At 38.3% G+C, this 21,611-nt stretch overlaps 1 protein-coding gene across 1 annotated transcript in view; it reads left to right on the top strand.

Moving 5' to 3' along the window:
- The window catches only part of PARD3 (par-3 family cell polarity regulator), a 482,350-nt gene that overhangs the window by 232,851 nt on the left and 227,888 nt on the right, over window positions 1-21,611 (top strand). Inside the window, 2 exon segments of the mRNA XM_068405039.1 lie at window positions 15,939-16,030; window positions 19,858-19,941. Coding sequence (XP_068261140.1) covers window positions 15,939-16,030; window positions 19,858-19,941 — 176 coding nt within the window.

Genomic DNA, 21,611 nt, shown 5'->3' with positions numbered 1-21,611 from the left:
AACCTTACGTCAAAATTGGAATGTTTAAAAGTGGTGTTTAACAGTGTCTTACCTCATTTTAGTTCTAATTGACACAAGTTTGTTCTGGTTCCTTATCAAATTTTCTTCCCAAAAATGCTATTGTTGACCTTAAAGGCACATGGAGGACAGGGAGGTGCTTCGAGACAGCCAGCACGGCTTCACCAAGGGCAAGTCCTGCCTGACCAACCTAATAGCCTTCTATGATGGAGTGACTACATCAGTGGACAAGGGAAGAGCTACGGATGTCATCTATCTGGACTTCTGTAAGGCCTTTGACGTGGTCCCCCACAACATCCTTCTCTCTAAATTGGAGAGATAAGGGTTTGATGGGTGGACTGTTTGGTGGATGAGGAATCAGTTGGATGGTTGCATTCAGAGGGTAGTGATCTACGGCTCAATGTCCAGATGGAGATCGGTGACAAGTGGTGTCCTTCAGGGGTATGTACTGGGACTAGTACTGTTTAATATCATCATCAATGATGTGGACAGTGGGATCGAGTGCACCCTCCGCAAATCTGCAGATGACACCAAGCTGAGTGGTGCGGTTGACGCCTGTTGGGATGGGATGCCATCCAGAGGGACCTGGACAAACTCGAGAAGTGGATCCGTTGGAATCTCATGAGGTTCAACAAGGCCAAGTGCAAGAGGGTAGATTTAGACTGGATATAAGGAAGACGTTTTTTACGATGAGGGTGGTGAAACACTGGAACAGGTTGCCCAAAGAGGTGGTGGATGCCCCATACCTGGAAACATTCAAGGTCAGGTTGGACAGGGATCTGAGCAACCTGATCTAGTTGAAGATGTCCCTGCCGACTGCAGGGGGGTTGGACTAGATGTCTTTTAAAGGTCCCTTCCAACCAAAACTGTTCTATGATTCTATGATTAAAAGAGTATTTATGTAGACATCTACGTATAAAGTACTATGACTTTTTGATGAAGAGAGGCACTTTGGCACATGCCTCTCTAATGTATATATGACTTCTATGCTTTCAGCTTTTTTTTTGGGTCAGATGGATGAAGAAGAATTCAACCACAAAACGTGTGGTTTTTTTTCTTTCTGTTTATGCATCTTAGCTTTTACTGAACTCAGGAAATAGCACTTAAAAGCATTGTTGTGCCTCTGTCTTAATTTTATCTCATCTAAGGAAGATGGTGGAATTTGAGTAATTTGTGTGAAGTTGTTTAGGTAACTATTTATGTCGTGACAAATGAAGTTCTGCTGTAGATTAGAAATTGGCAGAGAGAAAAACAAATTATAGAAAATAGGTCAGCAGTATTCAAGGGCAAGAGGGATTTATTCCTGGAAAGCATGCTCGTTTTGAAAGAGAGGGAGTGCTGAAATGGCAACTTTAGTGAACAAGACACAATTATTTAGATTAGTTGAAAATAGGTAGGGTTTTGAAAGGAGGCAATAGAAGAGGGATGAGGTTGGACATAGAGCAGTGCAAGTTACTGAATGTAGAAAAGAATGCTGGAGCTGTATGCGAAACTGCGGATGAACAGTATCCTTTCAAACAACAGTCTGAAGCCACAGTGTTAGAGACATTTTAAGTCATCTCTGCTGCTGAAAGAAGCAGTCTTGGCCATGCTTTGCTTCTTCCCTTGTGCCTCCCTAAGCTTTTATGAGACTGTTAATTAGACTGAACTGGACCAGCCTGGGAAACTTAAACAATTAAAATTGTTTTTATTAAACACTAATTTTAATTTAGATATTTTACATAATGGTACAAATGCTTGAATAAGCAGAAAGGCGAAGGTGGACAGAGGGGATCCAGTGATGAACATAACCATCTGGGGAGGGGAAAAGATGGGACTGCCTCTTTCAACAGACCGCATCTGTGGTTTGAGCTGGCCTTGAAGGATAATGAAACTCCAGGCTGAGATGTTATTATGGGCAACACAATGGAAATACAGTTGCTTGGAAATACTGCTCCTCCATTACATGTGCTGAATTCAGTCCCTACTGTTCTGACTTGGGGTGGAAAAAGAAGGGAAAGAATCAGTAAGTGAAATAAAGTCTCTATCTGAGAATAAGCTTTAAAAAATCAGTTATATTGAAAAGCTGGTACCTGTTCTGGTGCAATAAATGAGTTATTTTTTTAAATGCCTTCCTTTTGTGTAACTTGCAGTTAATTTGCAGAGTGCTTCTGGAACTGTGGTTCTAGCACTTGCGTGATGTCCTACACTTCATTCCTCAGTACATTTTAGACAGAATATCTTCTTTGATGTCCATGGATAGCTTAATGAGGTGGTGGTGATGATGCAGTTTGGCTGTTGATCATGTTTCATCACGTGTTGTGTCAGAGTCCTGCGTGACAGTGAGCGGTGTGCACGTGGTGGTGCGGGCTCGGGACCAAACTGCTCCAAGGGAATTGGTGCTTTCCCCGGCCTCTCTCCAGCCACCAACCTCCAGAGGCGATGGGCCTAGGGTGCTGTCTGCTGCCCTGAGTCTTAATGTTTTTGATGTTTTCAGGAATTTGCTTAGTGCTATTTTATTTTTAAAGTGTCATTTTAGATTCTGTCCTTTTTGGTTCACTTCAGGAATACACGTGCACATTTTACATTTTTCTGAAAGTAAGGCTTTGGCTATCTCGGAGAGATCACCTGAAACTGAAAGCATCTAAGGCTGGAGTTGAACCTCAAAAATATGGAAAGAAATCTTCTATGCCTCAGTGTCCTCAAATAAAGAAAGAATTTGGAGAATAACTTTTAATCTTCTTCCTGAGGGTGCAGTGAAACTAAAGCCGTTATTGTCCATGAAGTGCTTTTGCCATACTGTGCTGGAGGGCACTACAGAAGTACTGAGTACTATTTATTTTAAATTTGATTTAATACTTTTGATTAAAAAATTAATAAAATTGTCATAGACCAGATTGTAACCCTGTAGGCACTTGGAATAGAGGATTCGTAAATGAAGCATTTACTGAGAAGTTCAAAATTGTTTTTCATGTTGACTTCAGCAAAACAAATTGAGCAAAGTACAATGAAAAATAGAATAGCATTTTCTGTTATTAAAATGGTGAATTTGTTTGGTCCCTAAGGTGAAATCCATGTTGTGCAAAAGACCAAAAAGAAAATGCTACGGCATAGCAGGGAAACTCATTTGAAGCAATTTTAGTGGAGTTTCTCAGTGAAGGATGAGGTGAAAAGCAAAAAGTGGCACGCAACTGTGCAATTCGAAAAGAGAGAAGTAAAAGAGAAAACTGCAAAATGGTAAAATCTCATCACTCAAACTTTGCACAGGAGCAGAGAGAAGGCTTGAGTGCCTCGTGCCTCTGCAGAGAGGCCGGGTGCCCCACATCGCCATCCCGGTGCCAGGGCCCCCTTGAAGATCTTTGTCGCCTGGAACTTGGGGCCAGAACTTTACCTGGTTTTGCTCCTTTAAGGGAGAAAAAGCCGAAATGGGAAGAATTAACTTTAAGCTATGCAAGTTAGAGATCCCTTAGCTCGGGTTTGTTTGACCATCTACACAGTGTGTAACACAAAAGACCTTTAAAATGAATACATAGGTATTTTTTCCTTACAGCAGTAGGAATTTAAACAAAAAAGTCATAAATTGAAGCTATGTGTTAGCAAACCCTAGCAAATGAAAACCGAAGATAAATCACTGTCTAAATGAGAGGAAACCCATCTTTAAGCAAGATGATAAAATAGTGTAATTATGTTTTTCTAGTTCTTTAAGCAAAATTAACAAGGTGAATTTTAGTAACAAAACCCCCAAACCTTTGAAAGTTATGTTTCCTAAATGAGATTAAATTCAAAGTTAAAGAATACATGCTAACTTTAATCTTCCACCAACACAGGGACTTTTACATTATTGGAAAACAGATATTTTAATTAAATATTTAAAAAGCCAAGGCTTTAGTAAGCTTTCTGATGTCATCTCTAAACAGTCCTGGGCCATGCCGAGAAAAATATCTGAAATTGAATTTTGTTATTAAGATGCCTGTGCGAGTAAAATGATGTTTTGTGTGATGGAGAACAGAGTGCTATACTTTTAGCTTGCTTCTAAATTGACTGTTACATTCAGTACTCGAGGGGATCGAACTGTTCTGTACTTGGCTGAAAGTAGTGAAATCCTTTCGTGCTGATACAGATCTGCAAATCAAGCAACAAGGGACTATTTCAGATTAAAAAAGAAAAAGAAATGAATAAGGATAAAAGAGCTATGAGACCTGTTTGAAAATTGCCTAATGACAAATTCAAGTTGCTAAATAAGAAATGCTTTTTGTATCTTTAAAAAAAAAAAAATCCTCAGAAGGATGAAAATCAGAGTCTTTGAAAAGGTGAGAAGAATAATAATATATTCAGGAGCGTTACAGGGAAAACGTGAAGTGATTTATGCAGAATTTTCTCCTTTCCTTTGTCTCGATATCAAGGGGAAACTATGTGACTCATCTATAATATATCTCTGCAGAAGCCTTTCAGATCTCTAAACTTATAGGTGGAGGCATGTACGTTTGGTTTTCTGCAGGGGAAAAAAGTGTGTGTCCCAATTCCATGTATCCATTGTCATTTCTTCGGCTTTTAAAAATCACACAGGACTTAATGACTTCTTTTTTTTTAATGTCTATATACAGAATAAGCTAACTTGCCAGATTAAAGGAAAAAGTATTTAAAATTCAGTTGTTCTACATTATTTACAAGCAGGTGAACTCAGTGTGGTTCGACTTATAGGAGAACTAATGAATGTGCCTAACTTGACCTACTTTAGATTATTCAACGGAAAAAAGACGCTGTAGTTGTACCACTGCTGTGTAATTTGTTTTTACTTACTTTAAGAACAAAATAATGTCTTTGTTTTCGTGACCTTCTAAATATATATGTATATTTAGAAGCATATATATATATATATATATACACACACAAACACACATATAGCTCCTGGATGCCATAGTAATGCTCCATGTTAGAAGTATATTGTGGGTATTTTTTTCCTTCCATAAACATCACTTCTCCATATGAAATGAATGTTAGTTTTTTGTTCTTTGCTGGTCGTGAAATCCCAGATCCGTATAGCCTGGAATTGTGGAGTAGGAAGAATTCAAGGTCTTAAAGAAAACTAGACTTAATTTTGTAAAAATCACTTCAGTTGTGAAATAATTCAAGTAAAGCATCTTCTGCCAATGCAGGGGCAATTTTCTCTCTATATGTGGATATTACATGAGTTAACGAGGGATGGTGGTGGTACATATAGATGCATATGTATATATCATGTGTTAATATGATGAAAGAGAAAATAAATGGGATATGAAGTCATCCACTAGAAGTGTGTTTGTTACATGGCAAGTGCCACACTCATATTGGCTCGCCATGTGGGAATGTCTCCGTAATTGAGGTAATTCCTGCATTATTCAAGGGACATGATGAAAGAGCCTGCACAAAACCAGGCCTGGCCTTTGGGCTAAACTTTCCAGGGGAATTTGATTATACATTGACCTATAATTGTAGCCTTGTGTCAAATAAAGCTGATAACTATTTCCATTTAAAATATTTCCCATGACTCTGTCTTCAAAGTATGACTGTGAATCTGTGTTTAATATGAGCCCTCATATTTGTTCGACGCTGGCAGATTCTGGTGGTCTATATGTCAGTCTGTGAATCATATGACAAGAGTATAAAATTTCAGAGATTTGAACATGGAAATAGTGTGCAGATAAGCCTTATTTAAAACAAACAAAGAGCATAGACTTTTGCCTGTGAAACAGATATGTTTTGAATCCTGAGGAAAAGCAGAGAGCAGAATAAAAACAGTAACTAGGTAGTTGCACAAAATGAATCCTTTTTTTTTTTTTTTTAAGGCAACAATCTATTTGAGGTAATTTGATATGGTTGTACGTAGATGTATGAGATAAGTACTTCTCTTTGTAATACAATGGCCACCTCTATAATTTGTTATTGATCAGATCTTCAGAGAGCTCTTTAGATGCACTGATTAATACTGGAAGTGTGGCAATCCATGCTTTATATATTTCAAATATTTAGCACATTAGAAGTTAGTATTTTCTTGTTGCGTCTAATTTTTTGATTGACTTTCTCTCATCACATTGCTTTTGAAAAACTCATTTTAGTGGACTCCCGAACAGGCAGCACTGGGATTCTCTGTCCGGTCACACCAAACCTTTTCTGACTGTTCCCGTTGGCCGTGGTTGGTTTTGCTTATAGGTCGCTCTGTAAGTGAACTGTCTCACAAATTCATTATGTGATGAAATGTTTGGAGTTTTGTAATCCTTCAGATACTTTGCGTCTAATAAAATGTTTAAAAAATAGGTTATGGACTGCAAGTGTTACCAGGTGATAAGAAAAGGAAGAGATGAAGCTCATCTTGTATCTTTGAGCAAGAAGAGGCGTTTTGTGGTTCAGCATCCTAAGCTGCTGCTGAGACAATTAAGATCTATTTTAATATTACTGCTTTTCAAAGTGTCATATCCAAGTGTTTTATCTTTATTCGTCTTTGCAAACATGGAGTTTTATCCCCAACATATCAACAGAGAAATGCACTTTTAAGTGACTTTTGCCACTATTGTATAGCAAGTCAGTATAGGAATTAAGAAAGGACTGAATGTTGTCTTAATCTTAAGTCTTTCTTTGATATGAAAAATAGATCATTAAGGTGTTATCAGGTCCAATTTGGAAACAATTTACCCATTTTTCAATGAACAGAAATTTAGAGCACTGAATTATCATCATTATAATATTTCACAGAATCACAGAATCACAGGATGTTAGGGATTGGAAGGGACCTCGAAAGATCATCTAGTCCAATCCCCCTGCTGGAGCAGGATTGCCTAGACCATATCACACAGGAACGCGTCCAGGCGGGTTTTGAATGTCTCCAGAGAAGGAGACTCCACAACCTCTCTGGGCAGCCTGTTCCAGTGTTCGGTCACCCTCACCGTAAAGAAGTTTTTCCTCATATTTATGTGGAACCTCCTGTGTTCCAGCTTGCATCCATTGCCCCTTGTCCTGTCAAGGGATGTCACTGAGAAGAGCCTGGCTCCATCCTCATGACACTTGCCCTTTATATATTTATAAACATTAATGAGGTCACCCTTCAGTCTCCTCTTCTCTAAGCTAAAGAGACCCAGCTCCCTCAGCCTCTCCTCATAAGGGAGATGTTCCACCCCCTTAATCATCTTCGTGGCTCTGCGCTGGACTCTCTCTAGCAGTTCCCTGTTCTTCTTGAACTGAGGGGCCCAGAACTGGACACAGTATTCCAGATGCGGCCTCACCAGGGCAGAGTAGAGGGGGAGGAGAACCTCTCTTGACCTGCTAACCCCACCCCTTCTAATCCACCCCAGGATGCCATTGGCCTTCTTGGCCACAAGGGCACACTGCTGGCTCATGGTCATCCTGTTGTCCACTAGGACCCCCAGGTCCCTTTCCCCTACGCTGCTCTCCAACAGCAGTGTTGAGTGCCCCTCCACATGCTGAGTGCCCCTAATGATCCCCCTATCCTTGATGTGCCTAGAGACAGCACCAAGAACAAGTTGTTCCATCATCTTTCCGGGGATGGAGGTGAGGCTGACCGGTCTATAGTTACCCGGGTCCTCCTTCTTGCCCTTTTTGAAGACTGGAGTGACATTCGCTTTCCTCCAGTCCTCAGGCACCTCTCCCGTTGCCCACGACTTAGCAAAGATGATGGAGAGTGGCCTAGCAATGACTTCCGCCAGCTCCCTCAGCACCCGCGGGTGCATCCCATCAGGGCCCATGGATTTATGGATGTCCAGGTTGCTTAATTGGTCCCTGACCCAGCCCTCATCTACCAAGACAGATTCCTCCTCTATCCTGACTTCTTCTGAGGCCTCAGGGGTCCGGGGCTCCTCAGGACAGCCTCCAGCAGTATAGACAGAGGCAAAGAAGGCGTTCAGTAACTCCGCCTTCTTTTTATCCTCTGTCTCCAGGACCCCCACCTCATTCATCAGTGGGCCTACATTGCCTCTAGCGTTGGTTTTACCTGCAATGTATTTGAAGAAGCCCTTTCTGTTGTCCTTAAACATATTTTCTCATATGCTGTACGTATTATGGTGGTGCATATTATTTGTGGACTTAGAGCTGTTGCAAAATGGCTGATGATGAAATAGTTGTTGTGCTACAATGACACTTGAGTCTTCCTTAAAATGTGCCTTAAATATGATCTGGTGGGAACAGCTACATATTTTCTGTTATCCATTTGATATTTGCCATCTGTAGAAGAACCTTGATGTATGGATTTGTTATGGTAGCTATCAGTTTACAGCACACCTCCTCCTTCTGCCTGCCACCTTGGACTGTAAGTAGTCCCAGAGAAGTCACTGACATGGTCTGGAATAGGATGCCCTCAGCCTGGGGAAAAAAAATGTTGTAGTTTTCACGCAGACAGCAAATACAGTCTATGAAATATGATTACAATACACATTGTGAAATGCTTGAGAATCAGCATTGCTTTAGACATTACTGTGGTTTTCTTTCTCTATCAGATCCCATTTTATGTCATTTCCCTTGTATGGGTTTGCCGAGTTGCTTAAATAGTTGCAGGTTTTTTTCTGTGGGGTTTTTTTTTTTCTTTTCTCAATATTCTTTCTCTGCTGGTAGGCATAGACCATTTGGCCACATTAATTAACAAGCATGTTCGATCAACAGCAAAAAAACCCCTTTGAGTTTTAATGCAATTCATGCTGTTTGTCGGCAAGCTATCATTGTAAGGTCATGTCTGAGGTTTTCTTTACTGTGAAGAAGCAGAACCAGCAAAATGTCTCAAGTTAAATTCACTAGCAAGAAAAGCTTTTGTCTAACCTACTAAAACTCTTAAAAGGCTCTTGTACTTTTCAGTGCTGTCTCCAGTGCCTACTGTAAAAAAAAATTAACTGCAGCATCATCTAGTAAAAAGCTTTTTTTAGTGGAAGCTCTGTTAAATGACCAAGCAGGATTTGTGTTGTGCTCCTGCTGATAGCCTGGCTAGCTGTGTGACAGAGGTGTGTGCCACCAAAACATTACAGGATATATGTGTGTGATTTCAGTGACATATCACAGGTTGTTGAGCCCCTAAAGACTATGGACTTCAGTAAATCTCTAAACTAATACGTGTTACAAAATAATTGAGGTACTACAGGGCTTGTCCAGTTTTTATTAGTATTACAAGGCTATAAAAATATGTTTTAAGGAGAGTTATTAGTCATGAAAAAATGGTAGTCAAAACTGAATGCAGTGTCGTATAGGTTTGTCAAAGCAAGGTTGTATCAAATTATATTCATTGGCTGTCTGGCGTTCTGCTTTTTGGACAATAGGAAATCAAATACATCTCCCTTTAAATCTGTAAAAACATTTCCTTTCAAGGCGCTTCACAACAGAAATAGTGCTGTCATGAAGACAACCAGTTTGAAGGCTCAGCTTGATCAGTTTATTAAACGGGAAATAAGAAATGATTGCCTGTGATAGCAGGGGATGAATTTGATATTCATCAGAGACCTGGGAAATCCCTTCCATTCTGTGCTCCTCTGTGTCTGTGTGATATCTATTCACTGATCTGACTGAGCAAGGCAAATTTCATTTTAGAGTGGTGAAGCATATAGAAACTGTATGAATATTGCCACTTCCAATTGTGTGATAACTATCCTGCACAAGGATGTGAATAATATAGGGATAACTGAGATGTAAGGAGAATATTAACTCATATATATATATAAAATTTTTAAATTGTTTCTTGTGGTTTTTTTGTTTAGGTGGATGATGATTTAGTGTAGGGTTTCTCTCATGCCTCTTCCCCTGGGTTACTGATAACAGCAGTTCACCTAGTATAGGACTGATGTGGGTTACACAAAGGTCTTACCTAATTATTTGTGCCTGTATATGTTTGTGTTCAAGAGAGACAAACCCTTTCTTTTTTTTTTTATTCAATAACTTTTGTTTTTTTCCCCATGTGATCTTTGTAACTGCTGTTCAGATTTGATTGAATGGGCATTCTCTGGAGATTTGGCTGGTTAATCAAGAAGTGAGAACATTAGCACAAAAGCCTGATGCTGGTATGTTTGTGCTAGTTAAGACACAGGAAATAGGTCCCTTAGGAGCAGTTTCCTATCAAGTCTGATCATACAGAGAGAAAACCTACTTTATGTTGCAAGGACCAAACAAACCTTTATAAAACACGGCTGGCAAGAGGCTAATAGCAAATATGGTCTCTTCTTCCATAATAATTACAGAGAAGTGCAAGAGAATGAAAGGGAAAGATGCAGTGAAGGGCATATTTTAATAACAAAAGCATTATTTTTGTTGTGTCCCAGCTGAGGAAAAAAATACTGATGTGCCGTCTTACAGGAGCTTTTCTTTACTTGATGATGTGTCCTTCCCTATGTTAAAATCTAAAGTACCTCTTGGAAGTTATATACTGTTCCTTTCTGTTTGGTATTTACTCACTTATTATGCTAAAATTTAAAAAATTAAACGCTAGAAAACAAACAAGTGTGAATTCTCCTTCCAAAACATAGAGGCTGTTTATTGACAGGCTTTTATTTGCAGGGGGGTGTATGTCTGATATACTTATCATATTTTGCTCACACTGGTAGCTCTGCCTGTTTACCATGATGGTTGCAATTGCTTGCCCTTTCAAGACCCTGCTTTCTGTTGCTAGTGCTAGTAGAAATGCTGAAAGTGTTGTATAATGAGAACATCTACTCTGTGCAAAAATACGTTGCAGGCTAGTAAAAATACAAAACAGGTTTAATTAAGTTTTAAAAGATGATTCGTTTGTATAGCTCTTGCGTACCCGTGTCAGCTTGTCTTTCTGCTGAGGCTGGATCTCTTGTTCAGTTAACAACTTCACAGGTCAGAAAAAAATTTGGTTTGTGTACAACATGAACAGATTTACTACAATTTACAGCTAAATTTCCCAGACTTCCGCTTTTCACTGAATACATTACATCTCGGAGTAGCTGAGCGTGCTTTCCCGGGTGAGGGCACCGCGGTGCGGCTGAGCTGGCTGCGATGCTGGCTTGCGCCTGCTGCGGGATGGGGCCGGACGTGAATGCTGAGCACCGGTACCCTGGCTGACCTGGCCTTCTGTAATCTCCTTCCCAGCACTCAATAAGGTGGAGGATTAAGCTCTCTAAATTGAGCGTAAGTTAACAGCTAAGTCAGGGCTGGAAGGCACAGGTTTGGGAGAGGGGGCCTGTAATTGGTGTTGGACATGCAGGTGCAGGAGACACAAGAGGAATGGATATAACACTGCAGATTGCAGAAGTGAATGAGGAAAACGTGCAGAAGGGAGGTTCGTTGTGAAAACATAGCACAGCTCCATGCACACATGTATCGTGATAACTTTTACTTACAGCTTCCCTTTCTTTAATGTTAATTTGGATTTATTCAGTGCACAAGAAATTTGCTGTTTATGTAAGTGACCAGTCAGTTTTTTTCTCTTGTGTTGGTCAGTGTTGCCGACCTTGCCATGGAGTGATCAAGTCATTTGAAAGCAGAGTTACTCTCTTTCATACAGCTATTATCACTAAAATACCCAATCACTTTCTGGAAATTAATGAAATAATTATTATATCCCTCTGAATTGAAAAAAACCCAAACTACCAAAACACCTTTACTCCTGTTTTTTTCAGTTATTGGTAGAATGGAGATGTTGCTTTCAAATTTGAGAGATGGGATTAAATGTTCAGAGAAGACAGATTTATACAGAACTCTTACGTGCCTTCAGAGCCCTTTTCCCATTGTGTCGGGCTGAAGTAGATTGTCATCAGCACTTACTCGAACCAGGCACCTAGAAATAAAGACTGCACAAGTGAAATGTGTAGGAATTTAAGTGACTGAAGTAACTTTCTTCAGACTCTCTGGCTGCTATTGAGTTTTCTGCAGGTAATAGTCTAAAGAAGATAAGGGAACATGAAGAAGTTCTGCTTATGTTTTTGGGGAGTTGGTTACAAGTGTATCGAACAGCAGAGATGAGTGGGAAAGCGCTGCTTTGAAGATGAAGTAGTGACTGGTAGTAATTGTGGATTAATCAGAGGCAGGAGCTGATGTTTTGGTAATGAAAGATAAAATTTCGAGTAATATAGGGAAGGCATGGCAGGTTTTGAGCTTTGGAAATGAAACAAGGCAGTTTCCACTCAGAAATAATCTGAGAAAATGTAATTAAAGGGTCTGTTTGGGTTCATATATATTGAATAAGGTTCTGTTGGCAAGCGTAATGCTAACATTTCTTAAATCTGAGGATTTTGTAATCTTAAAAGGTGATGGGGAAATTTTCTTTAAAAATACAAAACAAATTGGCAACTTTTCATATGTATTTTATTAACACTGTGCAGGTGAACTGTGAAATGGACCTTTCTATATGCAGAGCTGCTAGCATTAATAGTCCATTTTGAGCAGCTAAGAGTTTTTGTGTTGTTAATTTTATTACAGAACTTCAGGCAATAATGAAAAAGAGTTGTTGGGTTTTTTGGTTTTGGGTTTGATTTTTTTTTAGAACAATGGCTTGACTTGCTTTGGCACCTACATAAACTTTTTTTTAAATAGTGATAATTTTGTACATATTCAGTTAAAAGTAAGAATGACTCTTTGAAATCCCTAATTCTCTTAAAGTAACTAAGAGAAATTTTAAGAACTTTGCTTTCTTTTTGATGCCATTATATTGTATTTAGGCTATAAGTAGCCTAAATACAGGACAGATGGCATATGTGCTTTATGGGCAGTTACAGCCGTGTCTGGTGGCACAGCGGGGTCCGGGGGAGAAGCCCCGGCTGAGTTGTCTCAGCAAAAGGGAATCGGGGGAATTTTACACTGAAAGCATCAGGGTATGTAGAAGTACACTGAAAGAGGTCCTTTAAATTTTCCTCTGTGCTGTGAAAATGAAATGATCTTTTAATTACTTCATTTCAATTTTGGAAAAAAAATGGCTCTACATTAAAAGCTCTATCTTTTGATATAGCAGGAATCTGTGTTTTTATAGAGAGAAAAGAAACCTTACAAGTTTGGGAGTATGCTCAAATCAGTTATTTCTGAGAAATGTCTGCAATAATATTCATCTGGCTTCTTGGAAACTTGCTTGGTCTTCTAAATGTCCTTTTCCTTGGTTTACCTCATGATAGCTCATCAGGTGGAATTTGGCTTTCACAAGAAAACTACTTTCCAAATAAAGAAATAATTGCTTGATGCAGAGATTTTCACAGTTAGTTACTTTTCTTAGTAAATCAGAATTTTAAGTCAAATCCCTCTGCAGGTGTCCAATTTTTCTCTCTGTTCACTTCAATGTAAATCAAAATCTGTGTTATTTTGAGAAGAAAAGAGAGCCTGATTACTGTAATATTAAAGATTTTTAAAAGGATACATCATACATCTGTTGATTATGGCAGTAGTGCTTTCGTTAGGGTTGTGATTCCTCCTCTAAGCACCTATTTACAGGCACATGCATGTTTTTGATACAGAGCTGTCTGCTGTCCGGGAAAAGCCAGACAGAGGCATGTGGGAGCTGCTGTTTCTTAATTGCTTGGATAACTGACAGTGAGTCTGGTTCCAAAACTTGCTGTGTTTATAATTCTCGGTACAAAAGGCACAAAAAGTAAATGCGATGGTGCCAGATAGCATCTATTTTACATAGCTTTTGGGTTGTAGTTTCTGATATGTTATATCCTAATATTAGAGGATAAGTTATAGGCAGGAGGCAGGAAAGTTGGCTGCTGCTCCTTCCCTTGGCAGAATAAACCTCTGGACCATCAGGTGGGACAAAAAGAAAGAAAGAAAGAGGGATGTGCAACAGGTGGAAAGGCTTAAGTGTGAGCTGACATTAAGAGGCTCTGGGAATGAGAGCAAAGATACTATCAGGGCTTGGGAAGTGGTGGACAGAAGGCTTTCCACAAGGATTTAGCTGGAGTTGTGCGTGGCGAGCTGTATCTCAGGGGGATGCTGAAAGTGGGTCTGTTGAGAGGGTGTCTGAAGGACCACTGCCAAGACTGAGTGGGGCAAGGGGAGTTTTGTTTGCAAACAGACATTTTAAGCTAGTCAAGGGAAACACTTACAGGGCTGAAGCATGGTAAAGTGTAGGACCAAAGTGGTACTAGATGAATGATGCTAATGTTGTACATACATAGATGTCTGCTAAAATGATACAGCATAAACCCAGACATTTTTTTGTTAGCAGAGTCATATCTACTGATAGGGAGAATATTATTTCAGTCTCTTCCTACATGCGTATATACTTACCGTAGATTTGCTTGAAAAGACCATACATGGAAAATTGCCAAAAATGTTGTGTTAACAAAGTAACATTCATTTGTGATGCCCTTTTAACATAGCTGAGATTCAAAACTGTGTTTCATCAGGAACTCTGATTTTAGACTTGCGGATAATAGCTTCAGTGCAATATAAATACTTACGTAGTTTGCTACAATCACCAGTGTCTCTAACTTCAAAACAAGAAACCCATGGCAACAGTGAGCTGCAAGATGCTGTATGAAACAAGGTGGAACGCTTCTTTTCAATGTGAAACAACAAATGTTCTGATTTTCCTATATATATACCTTTTTGCATGTAGCTTCAGAATTGTCATGGAGATTTGAATATTTATTTATTTTTAACCTTTATTCAGTGGTACATACAGAACTTCAGCTGAAATTAGTAAATATAGAAATGTAAACACTAGCTTATGTCATATTTATGAATTATATGGATTATCCTCTATATTGGGTTTATAAGCAACTTTTGCTATATGGAAAATATTTTATTTTGAGTTCTTGTTTACATTCATAATGCAGTTCTAGGCAGGTTCAAGACGCTGGTTAACCTTTGAAATGTGTTACTTGCCTAGTGCTTAACAGAGATAGATGACAAAGAAGGGCATATTAAAGCCTCTCAAAACACAGAATCATCAGTCTTCAAGGAGCTCAGCTTCATGCAGCACGCTGCTATCCGGGATGCACAAGGCATATCTACAGCCCGTGGAAGCTTGATGCATCCAGCCTCATGCTTTTGCAGATTCTCGGTGTAAATGTCAATTGGACGTTACCAACTGCCACTGCCTGCTTTTAACATCTCTTCAATAATTTAAATACATTGTCTGACTCTGCTGAACTCAACCTATCACTTATTATTTTACTGACTTGATGGCTCTAGCTCTAGAATCTAAATCTGTTTGATGCTTACTGTCACACTTTATAATATTTTCTGTTTGGTCACACGGGTAATTAAAAGTATAAGCTTCTAATGAGTAACATAGGTATAAGAATGATTTTAGATCTTCTTACTGGTAGTCATGGAATTACCTTGATCTAAATTTGGAAGTACAGCATTCACAACTTTGACATTAAAATTATACATTTGGTGAATAACGTAAGTACTTTTTGGAAGGTCAAATTAAAAATAAAATCAATTGGTTAGCATTAGAGCCTCACGTAACTCTTTGATGTCAGCCTTTTCTGGCATGCTATTAGTAAAGGCCTGTGATAAAATGTTTAAAGAGGTACTTTATGGAATTATACAAGCTGCATTTTTCTTGTACTGTTTTTAACTCTTTGCAAATGAGCCTGATTGAACTATTTTATTTGTTCAGTTGAGTCCCTAGTAACCTGCCCAGAGAGAGCTCGGAAGGAGTTTGCCCAAATGTGCCTGACCAGCAGCTGATTTTGTGCTTTTACTTGGGTACCTTTATAAAAAATGCTGGCTGTGGTAGCTTCTGTAACATTGCTTTTACAACTGTAGTAAAATTAAGATATAAAACCGACTAAACTATAAGTACCATTACAAAAATGCATAAAGTGACAAAAACCATTTTATAACACTTTCAGAGAGCAACAGAAAAGATTTTTGTAGATGTGGAAGCACACATTTCCACTGCGTATGTGGTTACCCCAACAACCTGAAAATGGTAAAATGGCATTATTAAAATGACATAACCTATTAAACTTAGGTTTAAATTATTTTTTTATTATTTTTGTAATATCTAGGATGAAGATCAGACAGAAGAGGACAACAGCAGAGTTGAGCCTGTTGGACATGCAGACACTGGTTTGGAGAATGCTACCAGTTTTTCCCTGGAGTAAGTTACTGGCAGAAAACATTGTTTTAATGATGAGTCTTGAGACTGAACATAGACTAGCAAAAAACTCAGAATAATATGAGTGATACTGCTCTTAAGAAAGTGGGGCAGTCTTTTTTAGGTCATGTGTCATTTTGGTTTTTAACAATTTACTTCATGGACCTTTTAAAAGCAGATTTTAAACAGTTTAAAAAGTCTGTGCTGAAGATGAACATTGGAAACTTGTCATTTGTAAGTGCTGATGCTACAGTAGAATTTCTGCCTCAAAGCAGATGCTTATTTAACGGAACTCTGAAAACTTGACAGAAGGAATAGGATCAGTGCTAGCACAAATAAACCAACAGGCAAGAATTTCAAAGAGGAAAAATCTTAATTCCTGTCACCAGTTCACAGTCTACGGGGGACACGTGCATGGAGGTCACATAAGTTGTGTGGTCAAAAACCTCATACTTTGTGAATGGATCAAAACTGATGTTGTTTAGGACTAGGAAGCTCCTCCTAATTTTTAAAAAAAAATTGGTAAAGGATATTTTATTTCATCATGAAATACAGCAAGCTTGACCTGTTGCATTTCATTGAAAAGAGCTGATCCATACCTCACTATGGAATTAATGAGAAAATATTGCCTCTACCCTTAAATTAAACCTTTTAAATTGATTAAACTTAAATTTTAAATAAAAATAAATTTTTATTTCTGAATTAAATTATGAATTAGGTGCAGAGGGTTTAAATGTTATGTAAAGATCATGGTGACATCTATTAGGCAATACATGCTGAGTTTTACTCCGTTCCATTTACAAAATCTGTTACATTGTAAATTCCAAATGCTGTTTGCTAAATACAGTTTGCAGAACTTCTGTCAAATTTAATGCTTCTTGGTGTTGCTTTTAAGTAACTTACTGACTTTTAGTCATATGTGGCTTCATTCTTTTCTGTTTTGATATCACACTTCTTTGTATGTTTGTTTGAAGTAGTTGGCCCAAACTTCTGAGAAAATCAGGAAGCAAAATTGAAACAATCTCTCTTAGGAAGGGATCATTTCCTTTTGTTTTCTGCTTTACAGAGTTTAACATTTGAATTTGGATGGATTTTTTTGAAGGAAAAGTATAAGAAAAATGAGTGCCTAGATCTTAAATGTGTATTTTGGGAAAAAAAGAAAGTTACTGACTCAAGCAGTAGAATAAGTTAAACAGTGTAGGCTGGATATGAAAACTCACTTTTTTTTTTTTTTTTTTTAATTTAAGCTGTGTTTCCATTTATGACAGTTCCAGGTGAATTACACTGATTTTCACTTGTTCTCTTCCTCAGCCCTCAATTTTCTTTTAAGCTAATAGGAAAGTAGGAAAAAAAAAAGTGATCATGGGAGCCATAGGCATACCAATAGCAAAAGATGCCTTTTAGAGTACCTTTTGGAGGTGGAAGGTGTTGCTTGATTCCTGTGAGCTGCTTTGCACACTAGTTAATAAAAACTTAGCCTTAATGTACAGTGAGAATGAAATTAAGTTAGCCTGTACAGAAACTGGGACAGGGAACATTACCAAATGCTGTAATGCTGTCAGTGTTAAAACTGGTCCAGGTCTGAAGAATAACACATTTTTGGCTAATGTCTCTCGGCTTTCCTGTTGTTGCAATACTTTCTTGAGGTAAACAGTGGCAACAGGAATAGAGACCTTCCATTTGTGTTGTTTAAATAAATAAGTTAAAAAAATCAGACACCAGTTGAGGCATGCAACAAATGTAAAGGCTACCTTAAAAATATATTAAAAAAATTAATAGGGAAGAAATGTAAACCAAACTGTAACACAGGAATTTTGCTGACTTCCTAACAATATGTGGTCTGCTTATTCTCAGACTCCAGATTAAGCACGGCAAGCTTTCATGATGGGCCACCATATGATCAAGAGCTTATTGAAGGAAGTAGAAAATCTTTTATTGCTATCATAGGGCATTGGTCTTGCTCTTTGCTCAATTTCTAGATTAAATTTGATTTGTACGCTTATGAGAAACAAGCTTCTCAAAGATCTGTGTATATATACGTAGTGCCAGGAAATATTGAAAAAGTATGTAATACTAGAGAGAGGCATAAGCCACAAATTTAGATTATGGCTTTTGTTCAAATCTCTCACTTCCAGATTTACTGAGAGGTTTGGCCTTCATGTATTATTTTCTCATTTGAGTATTTCTAACTCTTTATGGTTTATGGGCTATATTCCACCTTTCCAGATGTGGGAATGTTTCAAATGCATCACTAGATTTGGTCCAAATCTATTTTTTTTGGAATTTTTGCATGTGTCTTTCTGAACCTGTACTTTCCTCTTTCACTTTTTCCCTCCCTACAGCAAAAAAGTATAATTGAAAACTAGATGCATAGTTGCTTCAGGAGGATGTCTGGTTGGTTTTGAATGTTATCATTAAATATTACTTTGGAAACTGCCTAGTAAGGAGATATAGATACAGCAATCTTCCACTAAAAGAAAGGGAATTACAATGAAACAAATTAATGTGTTTCAAAACTAGAAGGATTTAACAAACTAAAAATTTAATAATTCTCGTTTGATTAAGGGGTAGTGTCACGGTTTAAAGCTGGGCTGGCGATTAAACCTGCAGCAGACGCTCTCTGTTAACCCTCCCCCCCCACCCAAAGGGAAAGGGAAAGGGAAAAGGGAGAGAGACTTACGGGTTGGAAAGTTAAAACAGTTTTAATAAACCTATAATAATGAAAAAGAGTATAATAATAATATTGGAATAATCAAATATATACAAATATATATACAAAACCAAGATCGAGCTCCCCCGATGTCGGCAACGTCACCACCGGCACTGCAGGGCAGGCTCCGGGAAGGCCCAGGCTGGGCCTAGCGACGGTCGAGAGCTGGATTCAGGGATGCAGATCAGAATCGGGGGCAGCAGGAAAACAGTCGGAGTCCTCCTTGGACACCAGCCATAGCAGAAAAAGCCAGAGCGAGCAAGAGAGGAGAGACCCTCGTGATCCCCCCGCTTTATACCGAGAATGACGTGTATGGGATGGAATACCCTCGTTGGTCAATTTTGGGTCACCTGCCCTGTCTGCTCCCCCCTGCAGCTGCGACCCCCCCTTCAGCTTTTCACTTGTAAGCAGTGAGGAATCCAGCGGTGACCTTGGTTTCTCTAAGAAAAAAGTACAGCAAGAGCCTTACTGCACAACATCCCTACCGGTGCCTCAGCGATAACTACAAACTTCGAGCGTTATCAGTCCTGGAAGCAGACACTGTCTGCAAAAACATGCAGTTAGTTTCAGAAAGTGCAGTTATTTAGAGGAGACTTAGCTGAAAGTAAAAATCACTGAAAGGAAAATCGGCCTGGTTTAGGCCAAACCAGGACAGGTAGTTATGTGAAAGCCAGTGTTAAGGCCTAGAGTGGGCTTTCTCTAAGATAAAAGAATAAAGCATGCTTAGTGCTATGATCAGCTTTTAGGCTTCTGAGGAAAAATTGTGTGTGGTATTTAAGCTATTTCTGCTCAATGGTCCAAACAGTTAACTTAAATTTAACTTTAGAATAAGGAAGAAGCAAAGTCATATGCATGTGATGATGATGATACCTATTTTAATGTAGGAAACTAAGTTTACAAAAAATATCGGTTTTTGTTTGTTTTATTAATTGAACTATCTTTGATGATTGATCTCCTTTCATGCCATCAGATTAATCTTCAGGTATGTAGCATTCAACAATGCTTTCATCACCATGGCTTGATTTCTGGAATGGTTTTGTTTTTCTGTATATGTTTGTGTGGGGTTTTCGGCTCCTTCACGGTACACGTTCATATTCCCTCATTCGTCATTGTCTCACAGTGATATGGTAAAGCTCGTCGAAGTCTCCAATGACGGCGGGCCTTTGGGAATCCATGTAGTGCCTTTCAGTGCCCGAGGCGGAAGGTAACGTATTGTGTAGGATTTTAATTGAGTTATAACTTGCTGTGTTTTATCTTAGTTAATTTTTGTATTGTGTGCCTTTGCCTTCTGTAGAATATTGTATGTTTTTCAAAAGGCAGTCTCACTGATTAAGAAAGGAAGAAATGCAAGTTTACTGACTCTATACTTGGAATGGAGTCTATAATGGAAAGGCTCTGCTTAAAAGGAGTTAGAACTGTGGGGTTTTAATACAGTTCTGTTGTAATCTCATGGGAAACTGAAGTATAAAGACATTTCCTTTTGGTCTCTTAAACATAATCTGCTGATTTAATTCAGGTAGATATTTATGCAACATTTCCTTGATGACTGTTTACAACCACAAGTTCCCAAATAACAGCAGGAGTCTAAGCCAGAGGCATCCTACGCCTGCGCTGGATAGGAGTGGAAGAGAAAACAATCATCACACTTTTGATATTTGGTGTTGTCCCATCTGTTGGGGTTAAAACGAAGTAGCAGAACCAGTTGAAACATTCTGGTTTTGGGGATCTGTTTTATTATATGACAGGCTGGAAATCCTGAAGTTGGATTGTTTATAAAAAAAAGTGTAAAGAAAGTCCTTTACATTAAAAAATACGATGTGGGGATTATATTAGTAAACAGAATGCATTATGTCTACTGCTTACTTTGCTAAAGTAGAGTTTTAGCATTTGGGGTCATTAGCATCATCTCAGAAAAATAGCTTAACTTTTGTAAGTAATTGGTGGTGGATTTGAAACTTTTAAGTATGTTGGAAAATGATAGCTCTTCAGGAATATATGCAGATTTTATTTTGGTGATGCATATTCTAAGTATACACTGTATTTTCCCTCTTTAAGGAAAAGGGTAACAAATACATATTTTAAAAAGTAATCTTTGACTACACGTGAAGGGATGTTATGTTCTGACATGTCTGTCGACCCAGCAGCTATTTCAGTTTAGTAATTAAGAGGAAAACTAACGTGCTATACATATATATATCTCAAATACTAATATCCTCTTTTCAGAAATGATAATTATATTTTTCCTTCTTTACCAAACACCTTCACAGGATTTTAAACACAGTATAAGCGCTTTATTTGCAGTTGTTACTTTAAACCAAATGCTTTCATAGCCATACTGACATATATGATGAGAAAATGTAATTTTTTTACATTTAAGGCTACTTGTATTAAGAACAAACTTCTGTAAAGTGGTAAATTCTTCTCTTCATAATCTGAAATTTAGTAAATTCAGTGTGGGCAGGGAAAGGGCATGAATGAATGGTACTTCAAACATAAGCTCAGAAGTAAATCCCATAAAGTTGGAAATGGTTGAGATGTTCACACAATTATCTGGGATTTAGACAGTGTGAAGGCCAAGAAAATGACCGGTTTAAGAATGTTGGCTGCCTACTAAGTACTTGTTTAATAAAATTGATGTGAGAAATGTATATTTTGGCATTTTGAATAAGAATTTTAACTTATAGTAGGATTCACTTCCAGGATGTTAATGTGGTTGTCAAGTCTGAGGTGAAGCTTAGACTGTTTATACATAATGAGAGCATATAAAATGAAAATGCTGTAAACACAGAAATAAAATATATCACTTTTTTTTAAGGGTGCTAGCTAGGTCAAGAGCTACGAAGGACTTTTAGCTCTTTTTTTTTTTGTCCTGAA

The sequence above is a fragment of the Nyctibius grandis genome, chromosome 7 (genome assembly GCF_013368605.1).
Source record: "Nyctibius grandis isolate bNycGra1 chromosome 7, bNycGra1.pri, whole genome shotgun sequence".
NCBI lineage: Eukaryota > Metazoa > Chordata > Aves > Nyctibiiformes > Nyctibiidae > Nyctibius > Nyctibius grandis.
The sequence above is the reverse complement of the archived record's forward strand: the minus strand, read 5'-3'. Positions and strand labels throughout refer to the sequence as shown.